General features: G+C 46.0%; 2 protein-coding genes and 1 long non-coding RNA gene across 12 annotated transcripts in view; all 3 read left to right on the top strand.

Moving 5' to 3' along the window:
• Positions 1-21,107, top strand: part of LOC119457472 (neutral alpha-glucosidase AB) — a 107,499-nt gene that overhangs the window by 62,197 nt on the left and 24,195 nt on the right. The gene's annotated exons all lie outside the window — the stretch shown is intronic.
• On the top strand, positions 141-7,136 carry LOC125946605 (uncharacterized). The gene is made up of 3 exons (XR_007467697.1): positions 141-264; positions 1,107-1,207; positions 6,482-7,136. It is a non-coding gene; the product is annotated as an uncharacterized LOC125946605 (long non-coding RNA).
• LOC119457474 (calpain-A-like) overlaps positions 10,099-21,107 on the top strand; it is a 155,296-nt gene continuing 144,287 nt past the window's right edge. Inside the window, exon 1 of one of the 2 annotated variants that reach the window (XM_049670115.1) lies at positions 10,099-10,297. In XM_049670115.1, coding sequence (XP_049526072.1) covers positions 10,280-10,297 — 18 coding nt within the window. In that variant the 5' untranslated portion in view covers positions 10,099-10,279. Of the gene's footprint in view, positions 10,298-11,180; positions 11,370-21,107 lie in introns of those variants that run through there. The other variant, XM_037719051.2, reaches the window with a different exon arrangement.

Raw genomic sequence — 21,107 nt, 5'->3', positions numbered from 1 at the left:
ATAACCTGTTTTTACTTGACATTCTTCTGTGCCATCTGTTACTCCCTCACTTGTTAGATAGTTTCACTTTCCTGTGCTTGAAAGATGCATATGTGTGCAGTGTCCTTGTGATGAATCCGTAGCTGTTAAAATTGTTATTTTGTGTGCTCAGGGCAAAGCTGCAGAGGGAACGCTGTACATTGATGACGGTGCTACCTTCGATTACAAGAAGGGAGACCTGCTGTACCTGAAGTTCAAGTTTGCAGACAATACGTTGACGTCCGAGTGAGTGTTCACAACTCTCTTTTCTCAAGCTGCCGCACTGGCTCAGTGGCTACAGAATTTTGCTGCTGGCCAAAAGGTCTTGGGTTCGACTCCCACTCCAGCATACCTGTAGGGATAAAAGGCCATAACTCTAGTGCAACAACTTGATATAATCATGTTGTGTGCGCAAATGAGAAAGGCCTTCCTCCCACCTCTCTTACATCAGGGGAAGGGGGACCCGCTTCTATAGCTTGGTGACTGTGAAGCTGGGCCGCAGCTTTCGAGCAGCGGGTTGATGGTTTGCTTCCCAGGCATGGGTGCTGCATTTCAGTAGGGGCTAAGTGCAATAACGCTTGTGTACTTTGATTTGGGTGCACGTTAAGGAACCTGAAGAGGTAAAAAATTAAGCCAGCGCCCTCCACTGCAGTGCCTTGTTGGACCCCCTGTGTTAGTTTTGGTCGTAAAACCAATTGAACCAACTATCATTCAATTAGGGGGAGAGAGAGAAACAATACTGTCACATGCCACTGACACTTCTGCTATCGTCAGCTGGTGATACACTCTGTTTTGCCATTCGTGCCAGTACCACCATTCCTGCTTCCGAAATATTCCTCAGCACTCAAGCAAAGCCAAGCAATGCAGCGAGTGATAAGCAGCTGCAGCACTGTTGCCAACTTTGTGTTGGGGAAGTTCCTGTTTACACAAGAAGCTGAGGGAGGGATAAAACAAAATTAGGGTGCCAACGAGGAGGGTTGATTGGTAATGGTTAACCTGATTGGCAAAATGTTAAGAACATGTATGGATGTGCATCAGTCCTTGTCAGTCCTCACCCAGTACATCTACAACATGTCCTTCCTTTACAGGATCCTGGAGGGCCCAGGGAACTTCAAGACAAAAGCCTGGGTGGAGCGCGTGGTCATAGCTGGCTATCCTACGCGGCCTTCTGATGTCCAGCTTACTACAAGTAAGGCTTGCTTCTTGGGACTCCCATATTTCAAGTCTGAGAATCCTGTTCCTTAAAGGGCAACTCCGGCATTTTTGATAATATTAGAATATTGTCATTTTCAAATAACATTGATGTCCAGCCACTGGTAAAGTGATTCAATTTGCTTAGAAATTCATCAGTAATTTTAAATAACCAATAAACGTGGTACCGAAACCGAAATGGGCAGCTGCTTCGTGTAACGTCTACGACGAGTGAGTGACGTCAGATTCTACACTACCGTAATATAAACACACAGTACACGTAGTACTAACACCAAAAAAGCGACGCTGACGATGTCTTCTGACGACACGGGGAGCTTTTCCAGCTCTTGCGAACTAGGCAGCGGTGATTTCAGTGCTGAAAGATCGCCATTTGCTTATGACCCACTGCCGCCGCCGCCGCCGCCGCGCGAGCAAGCTGACGAGCTCCCAAGCTCAATGAATTTTGCTGTGGCAAGACGAAGAGTAAGCACTGGTTATCACGTCTGTCAAAACGATGTGTTGGCTGTTGTCTCGTAGAAAAAGGAGCCAGCTTCGTTGTTTCTGGGCAAAGTGGTGGTGGTGTAGACTGACATCACAAACACAGGGTGGCCAGTAAAAAGTCATACATTCGTATGACAGCCAATCTTTAAAATAAATTTTCAGGAATGCTAAATGACTTGCAGTCATATCGTTTGGCACAAATAATCAGAGTGTGAAAGAGAATGTACATTCAAAATTTTATTAAGGTCAGTGGGCATCGAAAAATCGCCGGAGTCGCCCTTTAATAAAGGATGTGGCAGTTGAAAGCTCTTTTGCCTATTTGTACAGTACAGTAGGAAACATGCAAGTGTTGCAGGCACTTGGAACTGTAGCACTAATGCAGCTGCATATGCCTGCTGAAGGTTAGTCGATACACCACCGCCCAGGGGCTGCAAGAGTTCGGGCATATTAAAAGGGTGTAGCTGGCCTACGCCGTCATCTGCCTCATTCACGCTGAGGACGTTGGTGAAGAGAGGAGCAGGTTTTCATTGAGAATGAAGAGTACTGGGTTTATTTACATGAGGAATAGAGAACGTTGCATTTCAACAGTCTACAATGACTGAATTGAAGCACTTATGAGGAGCTGGAAAAGTCCGCTTAAGTATGCTCTGTCCTCCCTAGATCCCTAGGCCAGGGAAACCTACAGTCGCACCTGCCTCCATTCGGGGCATCCGAAGTCGCCAAAGGCTCTGCCTTGAGGGCAAGGGTGTGCACAATCACTCAGGCGCCTTCGTTCACTGAACACGATGTGAGATGTACCCTCAGCTGCACACGGTTCACTGCCCCAGAGACTGGAGGGACACTCGTTGACAAGAAGGTTCAAACTTTTCTCAGTTGATGCGTCTCGACTCGTAGCATGGCCCAGCAATTAGCTGGTTCATTTGACGGTCGGCTTCGGTGGCTTGCAGCCGCCCTAAGGAAGCGGTGTAGAACACTTTCCTTGGAATTTCTTGGTCCCAGCGTCATGGTCGGTGGCCAAGTGGCATCAATCAACCACGTATTCTTCGTCAAACATGTCAATGTCACATGTTTGTTTCGAAGCTGTTAGGTCTGAGCATGGCGTCACCGCTAGTCTGTCCAGTGTTACGTACGGTTAGGTTCGCAAAGCTGAAGCAATTCATCACAGGAAAGCAGGAGTGGCTTGAAGTTCTCTGACCCCAGTGGCCGATCGTAACAGGGCATAGACAGGTGCCAACACTACCAACCACAAGTCGTCTGCTGCAAAGATGGATACAGTAAAACGTTAATTTGAATTTCACGGGACCGAAAAAAAATTGCTGAATTTACCGAATGTTGAATTATCAAGGGCATCAAGAAAACAATAAATACGTGCTTACTATGTCAACATGCTTTTATTTAATGAGTGAATGAGCACATCCTGTCTCTATTTTGTACGAAAGCAGTGTGGAAGCTGTAGTTCTTGTCATCTCGTGGCTGATTAGTGCTCGTAGCGGCGAACGCCTCGCAACTTCCTTCACAGTGTGGCCACGGCGCACGTCTTTATTTGACTCTTTTCACTACCACACGCACATCCCGATTATTTTTCAGCCAGTGAGCTGGTCGCCGTCCATCACGATGTAGCGGGTGCTCATCCTCTACAGCTTTGCACCGAGTCAGAACGAAACTACTGTTTGCTGCAACTGCTGCGGGCAAAACCGCGGCCACTATCGGCGCGATCATGGACGGCGACCTTGCAGTTTTGAAGGCGCGCGGCCGATGCATGCACCGAGTCAAAAGGAAACTACCGTTTGCTGCAACTGCGGACAAAACTGCGGACACGCGGCCAATGCGATGCTATGCGGCGTGGCGGTAAACCCAAGAATAAACGCTTTAAAGGCATAAATAGGCGCAAAGGGTTCTGGCGTTGCTGTCATTCACGTACGATTTCCACTGATGACTATATAGTGGTGATGCGCGTCGTTTTGGTGGACGCTAACGCTATTTTTGCTCTTTTGCGTTGCACATTTGAGGCGGTCCGCGCTCACCGAGCTGCGGGGGTTGTCCGAATTAATCGATGTGCGAACAAATTTGTCCGAATTAGCAAGAGTTTCAATGCATTAAATAATGCATACGCCTGCTGAGACCAAAGTACAAGTCCGAACTATCCGAACAGTACATCAGTTATGAGTACATCACTACGTCACTGTACATCATATTTAACTAAACTTGACGTATTTGTGTAATTTATCACCGGCAGTTCGTAGAAGAGAAATCTGTTTTACAGTGTCTACTACAGCAGAGTTACATTAGTTAGTACCATGACAGTGTCATCCCCAGATTGAATTATTGAACAGGAATCCCAGAAAAGGAAAAGTAATGTCGGTGTCTTCTTTCATGTTTATTCTGGGAACGTTATTCTTCTTTTTAATTTCTCTTTAAGCATAAATGAAGGCTGTCCCCACTCTTTCCGGCTGCTGTACCGTATAGACTCGTGTAAGGGCCACACCCCCAACTTGGCAGCCCAAAATTGGGAAATGTTTCCACAGCATATAATAATGGAAATAAATATCAATAAATATCTCGGCAAAGATGACATTATCTTATTCAGCAACAATGGGGACGAATTACAACAAACGATTGAGGACCTTAATCGAGAAAGTGTAAGAGTGGGCTTTATTTATTTATTTATTTATTTATTTATTTATTTATTTATTTATTTATTTATTTATTTATTTATTTACAGTACCCTCAGGGCCCAGAAGGACATTACAGAGGGGGTGGGTACAATAAACGATAACAAAACATGGTCAAACAATTAGTAGTATTTAGAGTGATAAACTCAAAATATAATCAGTTATTGCAATCTTGAAAGGTGATGCCTCCACGATGCAGGGTTGAAGATTAATATGCAGAACACAAAGATAATGTTCAATAGCCTGGCAAGGGAACAAGAATTCAGGATCGCCAGTCAGCCTCTAGAGTCTGTAAAGGAGTACGTTTGTCTAGATCAATTACTCACAGGGGACCTTGATCATGAAAGAAATTTACAGAATAAAAATGGGTTGGAGTGCATGCATATGGCAGGCATTGCCAAATCCTGACTGGGAGCTTACCGCTGTCGTTGAAAAGTGTACAATCATTGCATTCTACCGGTGCTAACATATGCGGCAGAAACTTGGAGGTTAATAAAGAAGCTCGAGAACAAGTTTAAGACAGCACAAAGAGCGACGGAATGAAAAATTTTTGGCCTAACGTTAAGAGACAGGAAGAGAGCGGTGTAGATCAGAGAGGAAGCAGGGATAGCCGATATTCTAATTGATATTAAGAGAAAAAAATGGAGCTGGGCAGGCCATGTAATGCGTAGGGTAGATAACCGATGCACCATTAGAGTCACAGAATGGGTGCCAAGAGAAGGGAAGCGCAGTTGATCGAGGACAGCAGAAGACTAGGTGGGGTGATGAAGTTAGGAAATTTGCAGGTGGAAATTGGAATTGGCTCGCGCAAAACAGGGGCAATTGGAGATAGCAGGGAAAGGCCTTCATCCAGCAGTGGACATAAACATAGGCTGATGATGAACGCTTCTGCTGCACGCATTGAAGTAAATTTTGCAGCAAAGTTTTTCTGAAATAGTCTAATTTAACTACAAATGCATTTCTCGACTTTGATAAAAAATGCTTCAGGGCCCCTTTAAAGAAAACGGTTAAGCTTTCCTGTGCGAACTAATGTTCAATCAATAAGGAGAAAAAGCGAAGAACAAATTAAAGCATGCAAGCATGTATGGCTTTCTATACTCCTCAGGGTTGTACAGTCATTCTGCAGAGCGCAATGTTGTGAAGATGAGGTGGCAGTGTTGTCACATTTTGTGCAGGGAGAAAGAAATTTTGACAAACTGTACTAGGATGAGTTTTCTCTGAAGGAAAAATTGATACGCACCAAGTTTTCAAAAGGTATTTCTCAAATGTTATTGCTTCGAATGGTGAACAGCAAAGAAAAACCTCGTAACTAATCACTTTCTCTTTTAGTCTTCGCAGTGCACAAACTTACACTGCAAGTAATTACTTGCATGTAATTTGACTACAGGTAAATACAAGTATATTGTATAATTCATACAAGTCTTTCTGAACATAAAAAAAAAAACACAAAGTGCTTTGTTTCTCTTGCCACTTTTTTTCATGCCACAGTGCATTGTGTTCAGTGCAGACTTGCACATAATGAATTATATGTATAACATCTCTGAAATTTTATTATTGATAGGTTACGTATTGTATGCAGTAATGTTCAATAATAAGCCAGCGACACAGCTTTGAGCGCTTGAATGCTCCGCAGCAACCTAAGATGCACATGTTCAGACAGGTAAGCCCAGCAGGCTGTTAGCCACAGGAAACTGTTAGTGCACAGCAACATTTTGAAGGGCTACTCTTGGTGAAGGGTTAGTGAAAGGCAAATGTTAGCAAAGGTTTACTCCTGGAGGGCTGCAGTGAATGCACTAAGAGCCAGGTCAGATTGTTCAATAGCTGCATTTGTGCAATGTTCATAAACTTGTTGTGATCATTGTCTAGTAACTGTTTGGTTACTTTCATGGGTAATCAGTCACTGTTATCAATTTTATCAGTAACATTTGTAAATTTATTTATTTTTATTTATTTCCTGCATTCTGATAATTTTTCCTTACTCTGTAACGTGTAAAGGTCTGATATTCATCCAGTACCAACTAGCTCAAATAAAAAAATTTAAAAATTCTGTTTTGCTAAGCTTGTCTATAGCACGGACTTGCAAACTTTCTCTTTCCCAGGCAAAGGAACTCAGAGTCTTCAGTTTACTTACGAAGAGAAGGAGCAGCTTCTAAGGGTGCGCAAGCCAGGAGTGAACGTCGCCGAGAAATGGACGCTCAAGATTCTTTCATAGCCTTCGAAGCCACCATGTGTTGTGTGCAGTGGAAGCGCTGTCCACATTTCCCATTGACGAAACGCTTCGTTTCTCAAATGGAAGTTTTCTTTTTCTTCTCTCCCCGTGGACATGCTTGCCCCCACATTTTCCTTTTTAAAAGATCAACATTTCAGCATTATGTGCCACCATTCCTCTTTACGCGTATTTTAAGAAAGGGTAAACCAATTTGGGTAATGGGGACACTTGTCTACACACTCACACACACTGGCCCCATTGTAAATAACCACAGATGTGACATGAAAGTTTTACCTGGCTTATAGTGTCTCGGTGACGAAAACGGAGTGAATGATATATATATATATATATATGTATACTGGTATTGCGAATGGCTTTTTACAGCACTGCACTGTGTATCGAGGCCAGATTTCGGTGGCTGTTTTCTTTTTCTTTTTTTTTTCTATTTTCTAGGCCGTTTTTCTAGACTTGAGTTCCAGTTTTTGCCTTTACGCTGTGCGTCTTGAAACTTAGTTTTTAAAAGTTCAATAAACACAATGTTTTTTTGTAATTGCTTTCTCGTCTCTTTATAGGAGGCATAGTTTTTGATCATGTGCATCTGCATCGTGTAATCAAACATTTGTGTAAATGCTTTTGTGTGCATCTTGGTCCTGCATGTTATTTTGATTCTTATCTGTGGAAAATGAAAAGTATAATAATCCATGCTTGCACAGCTTGTAAAAAATACTAGCTACACACTACTGAAATACTTGAATCTTTATGTAAAATATCACAGTTATTGTTTCAAAAAAAAAGCTTCAATTGTAATTTTATGTGCTTGGGCATCACCACTATCAATGGTGCAATATGAGTATCAGTTCCGTGAAGCTGCACCACAATACGGTTTGCATGAGACTTGCATTTTTAAGTGTTTTGAATTGCATAGATAATGTGAGCGAAAATGTGGTATTGCATTCAACCACTGTTGTGTAGGATTCAACTTATAAAATAGAACTATTGTGGCACTCAAACATATCTGTCATTGTAAACTGACTTTTCTTTTTATATAAAGTTTAGGGCAGAGTTTGATTTTAAAATGCAATGCAATTATCTTTCACTAGCAGTTAACTCGCCTTGACCAGATGTTGCCACAAAATTTGACGTTGAAGCTGGAAACCTTATGCAATGTTTTGTGTGTATTCTATCGCACACACTTATTGGTCGTCCCAGAGTTCCCCAAAGTGTCCCCTACATAGATTTGATCTTTCTTTAAAGCAGCAACTGCCATCACGAATTTCAGGCTTCAATACAACATTGATGGTGATGGTGGTCCTGCCCTTTGTATCGGGTCCAAGGTCGATCCACATAGGTCGCGAAGCTTCGGGCAAAAAGCGGTTCAGAACCAATTGTCACCGATATCAGCAAGGGTGGTTATGGGAGCAGCGATTGAAGCGCGACTATGTTTGGGGGGAATAAACACTGGGAAAGAAAAAACCCGTGTTTAAATTAAAGCGAGACGCAGTTAGATTCATTCAACGAAAATAAAATTCATAATTCATTTTATATATGCATGGCGAGAAAAGATACAACTGTATTTTACTAGATCATTATCAATAAATACCTTTTTTCAGGGCCCACCGTGAGAGCGCCCATCGATAGCGGCGGGCGTTGACGCCGCTGTCACTTGCAATGCCATGCAACTCTTGGAGTGCGTGGAAAGGCGCGCTCGTAAAGTTCACCTCTTACAATATGCCCCCCTCACATGTGTTGTGTTGCATGTCGAGGTTTGTCTGAATTAGGTGCAGTCAAAAGTAGTGAGTTGCGACCGTCAGATACTTGTTTACTTTATTTGTTTTTGTGCAACAGCGCTGGCCGACGGGCTTGGCGTCCGACGAAAGGACGAGCACTCTACGCAATCTACGCCCAAAGTGTTCGTCGGCCTCCTAAGAAAGTATGTTCTGTGCAGCGATGCGATTTCGACACCCGTACGGCTGATCTTTTCCGGCATCGCTTTTCGCGCTGAAAACTCGGAACGCCCATGAAGTCGAATGGCAGGGCATTTGAATATACAGCTCTAATGGCAGGCCTCCGAAAACAAATTTCGCGCCTATGAGAACAAAATGACGTCACTTCTGTTTTTGACGGATATGACGTCAAATTATTTTTTCTTCCGCCGGGAGTGTTCCCTCCTCACACAGATGGCGCTAAGCCCCATGAACCGCCGGTAAGCAACTATGTTTTGAACGTATGGGCTTCTATGGAAGCTTCGCTACCAGGTATATCTACCTTGTCGGGTCGTCGTAGTTGGCCCTGTCCAAACCAGCGTCTCTGAATCAGGGTTGCCTTCACAATAGCATACTTTTTTTGTATTGGAATGGCTGACACACCTACGTGCGACTTCTGCAGGACCTAAAAAATTAACACATCCTATGCTTTTCTTATGATGTCCAGCACAGTCCTCTTCGGACAGCATTAAACTGACTGGACTCGAGACCATTTTCAGAAGCCAAGGTTTTTGGACTGTGGCTGTGCATTGCTGACACAACAAACAATGAAGACGTTGCTGCAGTACTAGAAGTCTAGAGGTCTCTGCAATAGTTTGTAGATTTATGTGCTCGTTCATATAGTGAGCGGCGATCGCGACCGGTTGTGACCTTGTGTATGTGACCTTTCTCTAAACTCTGCGCACGAATAGTGCTCTCTCTCTTTTCACCCCATTATCCCCTTCCCATAGTGCAGGATATCAAACCCGACGTGCCCCTGGTTCACCTCCCTGCCTTTCCTTGCTTCTTTTCTTGTATGTGGGCTTCTTCACAGGGCTTGCTTTTCCTTGTAGTGCACAAGTGAGCCATGTGGAGAACACATACAGAATACATGGAGAACACGTCAGGCTCTCGACCTGGTCATGATGTTAGGCATCTAAAACAAAAAGCCCTGTATGAACAACGGGAAGTTTGGCCAATTTCATTAGTCAATTATTAACAAATTAGCTTTATGCATGTGATTGCATTTCACTCGTTTTGTGTAAGATCATGTTTCGATTAACTGTATGACTTCAATTTTAATTGTAAATCATCAGAAATCTTCAGGTCATAACGTGAATCTTCGCTTTCGTTGGGGATGCAGGGGGCATTTAATCACTGGCACTCCATAGTGGTCGGATGGTAGAAAGGAGGGAGTAGAGGGTAATTTTTGGGGGGTCGGCAGCCCCGTTGGTGGATCAGTGATAGGGTTCGCATTTTTCGAGTTACCGGGGCTGCGTACGCTATGTACGGAATGCTTTGGAACAACAGCTACAGTTATAATTTCTTCATCCGATCGCGCAGAAGTTCCCGTACATGCTGCTTTCATGTGGTTATTTACGATGCCTTTGTGTCGCTGGAAGCTTCGATTGTGTTTCGTCGCGCCGCAAGCGGTTTATTTACCGCTCCGCCATCCGTCAACCTTGAGAGAGAGCATCTGCTGTCAGGCCGGCTGCATGCTGTGCGAGCTCTGTAGACGTAAGTGTGGTCACCGTCAGCGGGCAAGTTCTCCTAGGCACACGCATCGCTGCTTCTGTGCACCGCGCCGAGTCAGCGGAGCATGCTGTTTTGTGTCGTCGCATACACGCGCGCCGCGCCAACTACGCGTTGTGAAGGGGTAGTACCCTGCGGCACGGAAAGACCTCGTAGTCGGCAGAAAAACTCGCCCCGAGTCGCTCTCCGGAAGGATGCCCGAGTATTTGCGGGTGAGTACACTAATATTTTCCTCACTTGGCATCTTCTAAGCTGTGGTCGACAGCTTTTAATATTGGGTAAAGGAATCGGTGTGTAGAACCGACGTCACCATTTTAGTGGAACATTCGTTACATTGCACAATGTCGTGCAGGTTGGCTGGAGCGTTTCAGTTACCTTTTTAATGTTGGTCAGTTTCACCGTGGGTGGTATTGTGAGCTATGCTATCAATGTTTATCCGATAAGCGCGTTTTGTCGTGGTTTTTTTAAGTCCCGTGAAGTTTCGCTTCGTGTACGTAATGCGCATACGTGGCTCATCCGAGCGATGTAATCAACTAGTACTGATATTCAGTGCCCCTGGTGTGACCCAATGAATCATTTTGAATGTCTTTATAAACTTTACAGTGATCCTATCAGCAACCGCGCGGAACGCGAGCAGCCGGAAATATCGCGACGTTTCTATGCGTTGTCATTTGTAAAGGTCAGCGCCAACATGCTATTTTCTGGCAAAATAGAGGTTAACATAAACGAAGAGAGGTGTACATTGCGTCGCACGTACGACCACCAATTTAATAGCGCAGCGTTCACGAAGACCCGTTTGAAATTCCGCCCAAAAATGCGCGGTGACGGGTTCGCACAAAACGCGCGAAAAAGAGGTCAAGCTTCCTAGATATACACGCATAAACAACGCCGTGCGCGCATTCATTTAATTTGCTGATGCGAGGCATCTATTTTCGATACATACTATTCTGCTAGGATCAATGAGAGTACCGCGCATTGGCATCAATCGCTGTGTTTTCGGCGTGTAAAGCAGCGCTCGTTGCGACAGGTTTCGGTGTACACTCCGCCTGGCGGCGAGAGCGCGAGTTTCGCGATGAGCCCCTTTTCACCGGCGGCGATCGCTGGCGTCATCGCAGCGTCTGAAGGTTGGCTCCGCCGCATGCCAGTGGTGAGACTGGGTCGAGCCCCGCGCGACGTTTTGGATGGTGCGCGATGTACTGATGCCGAGACCGTGCCTCGGCGTCGTGCTACAGGATGCCCTACGAATACCAGAGCAGGAAGGGGAATCGCCTAGCTGTCTACCGAGTGAGTCCCGCCGTCTCCGTTGCGTCAGCGCTCATTTTTTTCTTCTCTCTGTTGTTCCTCTGCAAAGTTGACGTGACCGTAATAACACCTAATCACGCGCTGTATCGGGTGCGTTACGTCGGCTTGTAATGGTGTCAGCAGAATTAACGCAAGGGCTGGCTAGCAACGTTCGCGAGTTACTTTTGGTTTGGTGGATACTGCAGTGCGACCGTGGACACGCCTTGCCGAGGTGGACGTGCCAAGAAAAAATTAGCACCTCGCCTGAGCTGCCGTCCTATTTTTGTAGGCCGCTGTTGCATGGTGTCCGAGTCAACGGTTGTCTGGAGAGACTGGAGAGCTCGCTGTCTAATTATTACACGCATGACTAACTCGATGGTGGCGAGGCGCTGTCGTTTTGTAGGTGAGGCGACACTGGAGCAAATTTAAAACCAACTGTGTCGCTTTAAGTGCTAGCGCCGGCGATAGAGATTCTGGCATCTGCAAAATGCGTTACTTTATTGTTTTTACCAGGTACCTTTTTAAGTGCATTGTCTACAGGATTCGTCGCAGTTATTTAGCACAGTCTTGTGTTGCCGCTTGAGCACCGTTCGCCAAACCATTGCCACGCCTCCGTCCCCATTGACTTGATCGTGAGTTTTGTTTTAGAAGGGGGTGATAAATATCAGCATTAAAGAGAAATCGCCTAATCAAGCGTGAATGCTTTAAGATACTGCTGATGGCAATGCCCAGTAAAGGCGTGGATACGATATTAATTCAAGGGCGCGTGCAAGGCAAGCGCCGGAATGAATGTTTCTTGGATGAAAGACCGGGACACACTACTTTGGAGGGGGAAAAAAGAAAAAAAAAACTTTAACGCAATATCTCAGCGATATAGAAACAAGACACAATTTTAGCAGCGAAAAATAACGCCAATTAATATAGGTCTCGACTAGGCGAACTTGTCCTAATTACCTTCTTTCCAGCCTAGCTGTAGCCGACCGGCCGTGTCGATTAGTCTCCATGCAGTACTGTAATGCGTGGCCTTTATACGTGCTTGCTAGACCGTGCGCACATTTCTTTCGCGATGACGGCGACGAATTTTATGACAGCTTTCGTATGTTTCTTGTTGCTCATATTCGTGACCACTGTGGCCTGAGCGAAGGTCTCCGCAGACCTGCCTGGAACGCGAAGGCAGGTGGTCACGTCGACCGAGGTCTGCTACGTTTGACGTGTCCTTATTTATAGCGACCACTAAATCGTCATATATGCTTCCGTGGAATGCCGCGCTTCGTCATAGCAAGCAAGCGCCTGGTTTTTTTCTCGAAGCGCGAGTTGTGCAAGCATTGCGAAGCGTCTTCCTCATACTCTGCTGACGATGGTGGTGCGTTACAAAGATATTCCTACTGCATATATGCGCGCACATGCGATATATAGCACTTATCGGCTCTGCACGCGCAGCACGCATGCCTGCTTTCAAAGAGCGGATGTTGTGAAAATGACAGCTAGGCGGGTGCACGCATGAGCGCACGACCAGACGAGAGAAAGCGAAAGTCGCTGACGAGTAGAGGAGGAAGCACAGAGACCGGAAGGGCCGCAGGCGAATTTGTGTCAAGTGGCCGTGGAGTAGTAGGTTTTATTGTTTCGCGGGCTGGGTCTTGGTAGGGTAACGTGCACGCGATATCAGCGTCAAGTGCATTGCGCTGTGTTGTGAGTAGCGGACGACACACGATTGATGCCGCGTCTCGGTGAAGCAGACGATTCTGTCTGGACAAGAACGCGAGTTTAAAAGTTCGAAGTTCAGAGCAGCGCTCTGCAGAGATCGAGCGCTTGCTTGCGAAGTTTGGCCTGTAAAAAGTTTTCAAGCTGTGCACAACTATAGGCTGTAATATAGGCAGCAGGAGCAGACGTCGCTGTTCGCTGCTTCGAGTATCAATCTTGGCAAAGTAATTTCTTCCCGATATTATTTATTGCCAGCGGAGAAAATCTGCGCCAGTAGAGTGTCAAACTTGTGCCGCGAGGAAACACCATAATTATGGTGCTCTACACTGAATGTGGCGGCAGCGTCGCCGCAATTTCGTGACGTCACGAGCTTGCCTAAAGTATCAGGAGAGACCTTCCCCCTAACCGTTTTCCAGTGGTGATTAAGTAACGGCCCCGTGTTAAGATTTGTCTTTTAAATAGTCGCTCGGTTCCTTGCGCCTCGCGTCGCGTTCTAATTGACAGCTGAAGTACGGTTGTGTTGCCCAGCTGTACAGCAGGTTTACCGGAGCTTTGTGCCGCACTGTGTATTGCTTTTGTTTTCATTCGTCACGTCTGTCAAGAGCCGTAAGCGCAGCTGCACGACCTAGAACGAGCCGAAGGCAAGCGCGTGCCATTTAGACGGTATGTAGTTCGTGACGTGTCTGTCGGTGACGCCTGGGGAAGTGCTGCAGCGCCAGTGCCGTTCTAAACAGAATCCTCTTGCTTGATTGTTCCATATTTAAAGAACTCGTGCAGACCTATTTCCCGAGGAAACTTAGTCGGTGACGATAGACGAGCAAAAGTGTGTGCAGTTTGCGTGTCTACGTTACGCTCCCCTTTATATATTTTTTCATCGAACTCGTGCGGCGTAGAATCTACGCCATAGATAAAAACTCGGGTCGCCACCTTTCGTCCAGCCGAATAGAGAATTCGAACATGTGATGAAAAATAAGCTAGCGCTGCAAAATGCTAAATGAGTGTGGAGCGTCTACAATATGCAGATCTGTAGCCTCGCCATGCCTTATAGTCATCTCGTGTTTCGTGCATCCTGTGTGTGTCTATCTATACGTATACCATTCATCAACTTCTGATGAAGTTAAGGTCACTGACCAAGTCAAGGTGATAAACACAGAGACGTTTCGATACGGTTTCTTTGGTCACGAGATCCGTTTGTCGTTTATTGTGCCAAGACGCACTAGCGTACGTTCCGTACATTCCTGGTGTCAGCGAGGCTCTGAGTGGTGTTTTCTCAACATACGTACGATCTTCGAATCGCGCTCTTGCCGTTCAGAAAACGAAGAGTTAACCCAGCTTGTGAATGTAAAAGACCGGCTTGACACCAAGGATTATCCCGGGAGCATGAAGGAGCACCAAAGGGACGCCGCCAAGAACAGGAAATCTTCAAACGCCCTTGACGTCGATAATCATGTTCACCGAATTTATTGGGATAACATCGGCATCATAGCCAAGGCCGGTATTTCGTAGCGATGCGTTATACTTTATTCTATACTAGTCTTATCATCCACCGCTCACTGCCGGCTGATCCCTTTGATAACGTGAGCGGACCGTCGCTCTGACCACTGACCAAGCGCGAAAAGGCATTAGCATCGGAAGGCATCGCTGCAAAATACCGGCCCAAGTAAAAGAATATTGACGCGTCTACTTGTTTATCTTTCACCGGTGACCGCTTTCCACCGGCTAACAAATGTTAAACGTTATCGCTCGGCGCAGGACGCTCCTGCATGTATCGGACGTTTCTCGAAGGTTATCGATGCTTCTAGTCTGTTGTCACAGGCGCTCATGTAATGTGATTGTATGAGCGACGCGAATTGTGTAGTACTTTCTGGAAGACACGGAGGCACCAGGGATTACTATGGAACCTTCGACGACTCATCCATAAAAGCCGACGCGTTTCGCCGCTGACAAGTTTTTTGTCGACGACCGACGATTGTGCTCGCCGCTCTTGTAAAGCGAGTTATTTTCTTTGCCGGGCACAGGATCGCCTAATAAAGAGTTAGATCTTTAACAGTTTGGATTCTGCGTGCTTCCATGTCACGACCACGTGACAATATGATGACCCGGCTTCCGATGGAATCTTCATTGAACATATATAACGATGGAATATGACATGGAAACCTGCCTGCTACGTATACTCCCGCTCACTACGCCATGTCTTTGCGCAGAAACGTCAAACTGCTTTTGTCTGCCCTAATGAGACCAAGGAACCAGTACGGGCTCCGAAACGTCTCTCCGTTTTTCACCTTAACTTGGTCAGTGACCGCAACCTCATGATTATGTTACTTGACCAGGTGAATTTTCGTCGAACCCTTGACTACATGAACTTCTGTTTCATGAATATTGCTCTTTCGTGCACTACATTTCCAGCCGTGATAGCTGCCACCCGACGAAATGTCGTGACCGGAAGAGGACAAACTCAAACGCATAACTGAAACATCGCTGCCTTGCTCTCTGTCTTCGCCCTCTTTTTTGTATATTTTTTCTTTCATTTCTTTAATGCAACTGTGATTGACTGTTGCGGTGTCACCTTTCCGTAGCAGAGCGCCGTCAGATAGGGATAGATCCATCTTCGACGTCGATCTTTTTTATTTTTTTATTTCCGAAGTTGTTTTTCCCCGTCAATGGGCGGTTTAGTTGTGATTGATTAGGGTATTGTACAGAAACCTACCTGTCAAGTGCCTTTTGTGCAAATATATATTCAGCAAGCTTCAGGCTCGTGCGATATTCAATGGCTGCTATGTGCTGAAGTTCTTGCTAAAGACGCGTGCATGGTTCCTGACTACAATTAAACTGGTGTGAATTAAGCGCCTTGTCTTAAAAACACTCTTTTCCTCCTTTAGTTCCATCACTGGCGAACTGTATATTATTGTCCGTGCGCCAGCACTCAGAGCTTGCAGGTGTTGCTGGGCACGTTAAACAAATGTTTGATTGATGAATTGAATTATTATTATTATTATTATTATTATTATTATTATTATATTATTATTATTATTATTATTATTATATTATTATTATTATTATTATTATTATTATTATTATTGTACCTCACAGGCGACAAGTAGCGCATTGCATGTGAGAGGAGGGGGGGGGGGGGAGAAGTGGTTTAGGAACCTATAAAGGAACCTATAAAGCAACTATGCCAAGAAAAGGTGTGACCGCAAAAACGTGCCATTATGCAAAGTTACTATGAGTATGAAGAGCTCGGTTATGACAATAAAATATCAAAGCGTACAGTACGCAACACTTTAAAACGCGACGCAAGACACTTGAAAGAAATTTCGTCTGAAAACGCGACGCATCTCTTGGCGCAATTTTGTGTTCCGTTGCGCGTTTCATGTCGAAACGCACATCGAAACGGCGAAAAGAGTGGCTTGCTATTCCTCGAAGAGTATTCCTTTGATTGAAGGCGCGGCATCAGACCCTTAATTCACCTGTCGCGAATTGTCTATGGCGTTCTTTTCCCGAGCGCGAGGTCGCGGGTTCGATTTCCACGAGGTACGTCAACCTCTGCCGCACCCATGGGCAGGTCTGGACCGCGATGTATTTTTTGTTGGTCAAGGGCGCCCGACAGTAAAGTAACAGTAACCGATAGCAAAGCCCCTCTATTCTTTACCGGACAGCCTCGCGTGTCCAGTTCACTTAGGCTACGGTGACGCTGTCGATCGTTGTGTCGCGCGCCGGGTAAACGACCGCGTCTAAGCCTCGGGGGCCAAGCGTCGCGCGCGTGCGCCGCCTTGCGGCTCGACACGAAAAAAGAAAAAGGTCGATTACTTATTATTAGATTCGTCTAGATAATATAATGGGCCGCGGGACGAGAGTGAACCATCGGCTGCGCCTCGGCGCGGACAAGCTGTGTTTACCGAACAACGTTGCATGACGCCTGCATCAGTTTCCTGCGGTTTGGGCCTGCACTCATCTGCAGGGCAGTGTACCAAGTTGTGCGTCATCTCGGTGGCCGAAACGCACATTGTACCCCAGTGGATATCCGTGCTTTCTCGTGCGACGCAATGGCTGGAAGCGTTCGGTGACCACGAGGAGCTCGCCACCATATTTCCCGCGTCAAGTCCTACGAACGTAAGATGGCGTAGAAGTAGTGATGTATTGGGCCCATTGGTGTGTCGCTGAATAGTAAATGAGCAGCGTGAAACACGGGACGAATGTCAGGATGACACGCTACATTACATGTAACTGATACAGGTACACACATGCAAACTACGTACACAGACGGGAGTGCTAGTCGGCACTGGTCATCTGGTCATCACCTCGAGTGTACATTGTCAGTGTCTGTTGGGTTGATGTCGTTGCAACGAACGAAACACCGAACCCCTCGGTTACACTTATCTTCCTCGCATGTTTTCAGTGTTTTTTGGCATTTAATCTACGAAGAAACACGAGTCCGTCTTAAAGTTCAACCGAGAGAAGACTGATACTGTGTCATTAGAAGTATAACGCTCAAGTGGGCTTGAAAAGCTCACATTGTGCTGTACTTTTAACGTTGATAACTTCACCTTGCTGACTAACATGTTTATGACAACATATGACATGTTTACATGCTTACGCAGCCTCAAATCGACCTTTCTTACCCTGTCATCTCCAGCTTTCATTGTGCGTCCGATGTTGGCTGTGCACTTGTGAAATTCAGCGCCATGATTTCAGTGTTGCATACGCTCCGGGAAATTTAGTAAATTTAAGTTCAGTTACATATGAAGCTACTTGGTTTTACGAGTCTATCTGCACGAAAAGCACTGTGTCGGCTTTTCGTTAAGTTCTCCGCTCGATTCTCCCTTCCTGACTATTTTGGCAAAGCTTGGTGGCCTGTTGCAAGTGACAAGCACAGAAGGAAGATACACTACATGTGCTTCTGTCCTTACTTCTTGCGCTTCACTTGCAGTATTTCGTACCAACAAGTCGAATGTCTATCCATGGTGACTTGGTCGTAAGACGTAAACCTACGGTGTGTAAATGCATGTTAAAACAAACACATAACTCAGCACAGCGCGGTTGCGTAGGACGGGACATAAGAACGGAAATTATAACTTATTAAATGTGCAGAAATGCACAAGTTGGAGGAAACTTCGCGGAACGGATAATCGCCATCCACCCTACAGTAGCACGAATATACAAAGGAAACCAACTGTCTGTTTAGACAAAAATCCGTCCTGGTCCGGGGATTGAACTCGAACCAATGCCTTCCGGGGCAGTGGCCCGGAAAGGCGTGCCTACAAAGGAGGGTTGCCTTCCTAGCTTCGGGGCTACAGTCGGGTGGATGACATTTATTCCCTTTCATTATTTGCATGCTGTCCGAAATATAAAATTATATAGAACCGTTCTCTTGTTGACACACATACGCCCCAGAGAAATTGCATTTTCACGTACCTTCAGATATCACGTCTCCACGTTCTCGACATTTATGCAGAAAAACTGAAACCGTGCCGTCGCCAAAAAAAGATACGTCCCGGTCGTTGTTCTAAAGGTGACTTCACTGCACATCGACACGCGCTGAGCAGACGCCAACTTTCAGGTGGGAGACGCAGTCGCGTGGCAAAGCCAGCTTGCCGGGTGGGCCGGCTTGGTCGAACTGTGACGTCATTCATTGCCTGTCACGTGACCATGGGTGCTGCTCTTTCCCGCCATCTGCTGCCAGCGTAGGTGTTCTGTTGGTTCTGTGCCCACGGCCGCCTGCAGTTGCATCCGCGGTAGGGCGCTTGCTTGCCCACGGCCGGACTCGACTCCACCCACCGCGCTGAGGAGAATCGAGTCCGGCCGTGGCTTGCCATCGGTCTCATTAGGGGTGTCTCTCCTCCTCGCGAAGGAGAGTCTGTTGGAGCCATATGCAGAAACATTGGTCTGCGGAAGGACTTGTTGCTTGGCAAGTTGGTGCTGTTTGGCGTACAGTTCTTTTCAACGGCGCGTATCACCGAGAATTGCAACGTTGCGTGCGTGCGTGTGTATCTGATTCGCGCCGTGAAAAGAATTTACGCCAAACAGCACCAACTTGCCAAGCAACAAGCATCCGCGTTGCTATAGGACACAAAAACCAATGAAGAGACGCTGCAGAATTTCCAATGCCCCTTAAGGGGACACTGCGCACCTCCTCTCTTGCGAAAGTCGAAAGCACGCAGTTGCGAATATAGTGCGAGCGTGAATGGGAGGAAGTGTGCCTCAGTGATCTGGACACAATAGCTGCAGTTCATCGCCCTTGATCTTCACCCGTCGCTGCGGCTCACTGGCCGGCGTCGTTCAACGCTGGCCATGCAGAAGGTCGCGGGTAGTATTTCCGGCCGCAATTCTATGAAAAGCGGAATGGAAAATTCCGGAAATATTCGTGTGCGGTGATTTTAGCACACGTTGAAGCGTTTTAACAATAATCCAAAGCTCTTCACTACGGCTTCTCTTTCGTGTCGTGTATTTCGCTGTCTTATGTGCTTCTAACGCTTCTAGATATGTATACATATACTAGAAGCGTTAGAAGCACAGAGACACCAAGGAAGAAGGAAAGAGTGAAGAAAGGCAGGGAGGTTAACCAGTTCAGCACAAACCGGTTGCTACCTACACAGGGAGCGGGATGAGGGGGGACTGAAAGATGGGAGAGGAGAGAGAGAGAGCAAATACACGACACTACGAATACTAGAAGCGTGAAGCACATAGACACCAAAATGCATGACACTACGAAAGAAAGCCGTAGTGGAAAGCTTTGATTGTTGTTAACCGCTTCAACGTGCGCTAAAATCGCCGCACATGAAGCATACTTCTGTGCTGTAATCCTCCTCACGCAATATACTCCAACTCTGGAGCCTGTGAGCTATTTCGTATATAAAGTAAATTACGTCTGCAGCAGCGAAGCGGGCACTTTTACCGCGAGGTGGAGAGTTGGAAACCAGAAAAGGCGTGAAACCAACGACGGGTGGCAGCACCGCCTTGAATTTCCCGCAAAGCTCGCCGCGAGTCATATATTTGGTGTCGTTAATTGATTGTCAGTAAAGGACTGCCTTGAATTTTGAAGGAAAAACAAAAACTCAACCGATTTCATTAACTTTCCTGCGGAAAAACGGCCCAAGTAAAAAAAAGAAAAAAAAACTTTGAAGTTTGTGACGTCATAGTGACGAGCTGGCTGTAGGTCATGACGCGAATTAAGGGAAAAAAGAAAGGTGTGAAGGGGGGGGGGGTAGTTTGGACTTTATCGCACTGTACCATCTTTTCTCACGACAGATATCTCATATCTTGCGAATAATCATATTATCCTGATGCAAACATATATTGAAAGAATGCATTAGCAGTATAAAGCGTCCCTTTAACTGCCTAGATCGACGTGCATCAAAGTGCGCGCAGTATGAAAAAACACGGTGTAGACGTCCTGTTTTGATACTTTATTAATCATCAGTTACATGCACATGGTGGTACCGCAGAGCATGGGAGTAGGCCTCTCCTCCGTTACTATGGTAACGGAGACTTTGAAAGTAGTTTCGATTGCTTGCGTGTCACGCGGCTGTTTTGCAGAAGAGCGGGGACGGTGCAGAGTCAAGTTGAACGTCCTTCCCACGTGGCGATGTATTGATCTCCCTTTTCCCCAAGGACGCACCACGTACAAGATGGGGAATGGACGTCTGCTGTGGTCTCTTCAGTGCTTCTCAATAATGTATACAGCATGTTTGTTATAGAAACAAGCGTTGAGATTTTCCGCAGGGCCGTTATATGTTTATGATATGATATGAAAAGTGCAGTTTATTCCTGGCTGTATATAAAAGTAAAATCATATTTTTGTTTGTTTGTCGCCAGATTCCGCACTCGTAATGCTTTGTGAATGTGAATAAAAGCCGCGCTTCGGAAATTGTATTGGCAGCTGACAGACTTACGCTAGGGTTGCTCTTAGTTAAAATTATATTAAATTGTAGGGCGAACATCCCGAAATTGCACTGTGGGTTATATACAGACGCCGTAATGAAAGGTTCCAGATTGTTTGCCCACCTGTAAATCTAAGTCCGTACCTTCTTCAAGTCGTGT

Source organism: Dermacentor silvarum, chromosome 7 (genome assembly GCF_013339745.2).
Source record: "Dermacentor silvarum isolate Dsil-2018 chromosome 7, BIME_Dsil_1.4, whole genome shotgun sequence".
In the NCBI taxonomy this organism is placed as follows: Eukaryota; Metazoa; Arthropoda; class Arachnida; order Ixodida; family Ixodidae; genus Dermacentor; species Dermacentor silvarum.
Note: the sequence above shows the minus strand (reverse complement) of the source record. Positions and strands in the feature narration are given on the sequence as shown.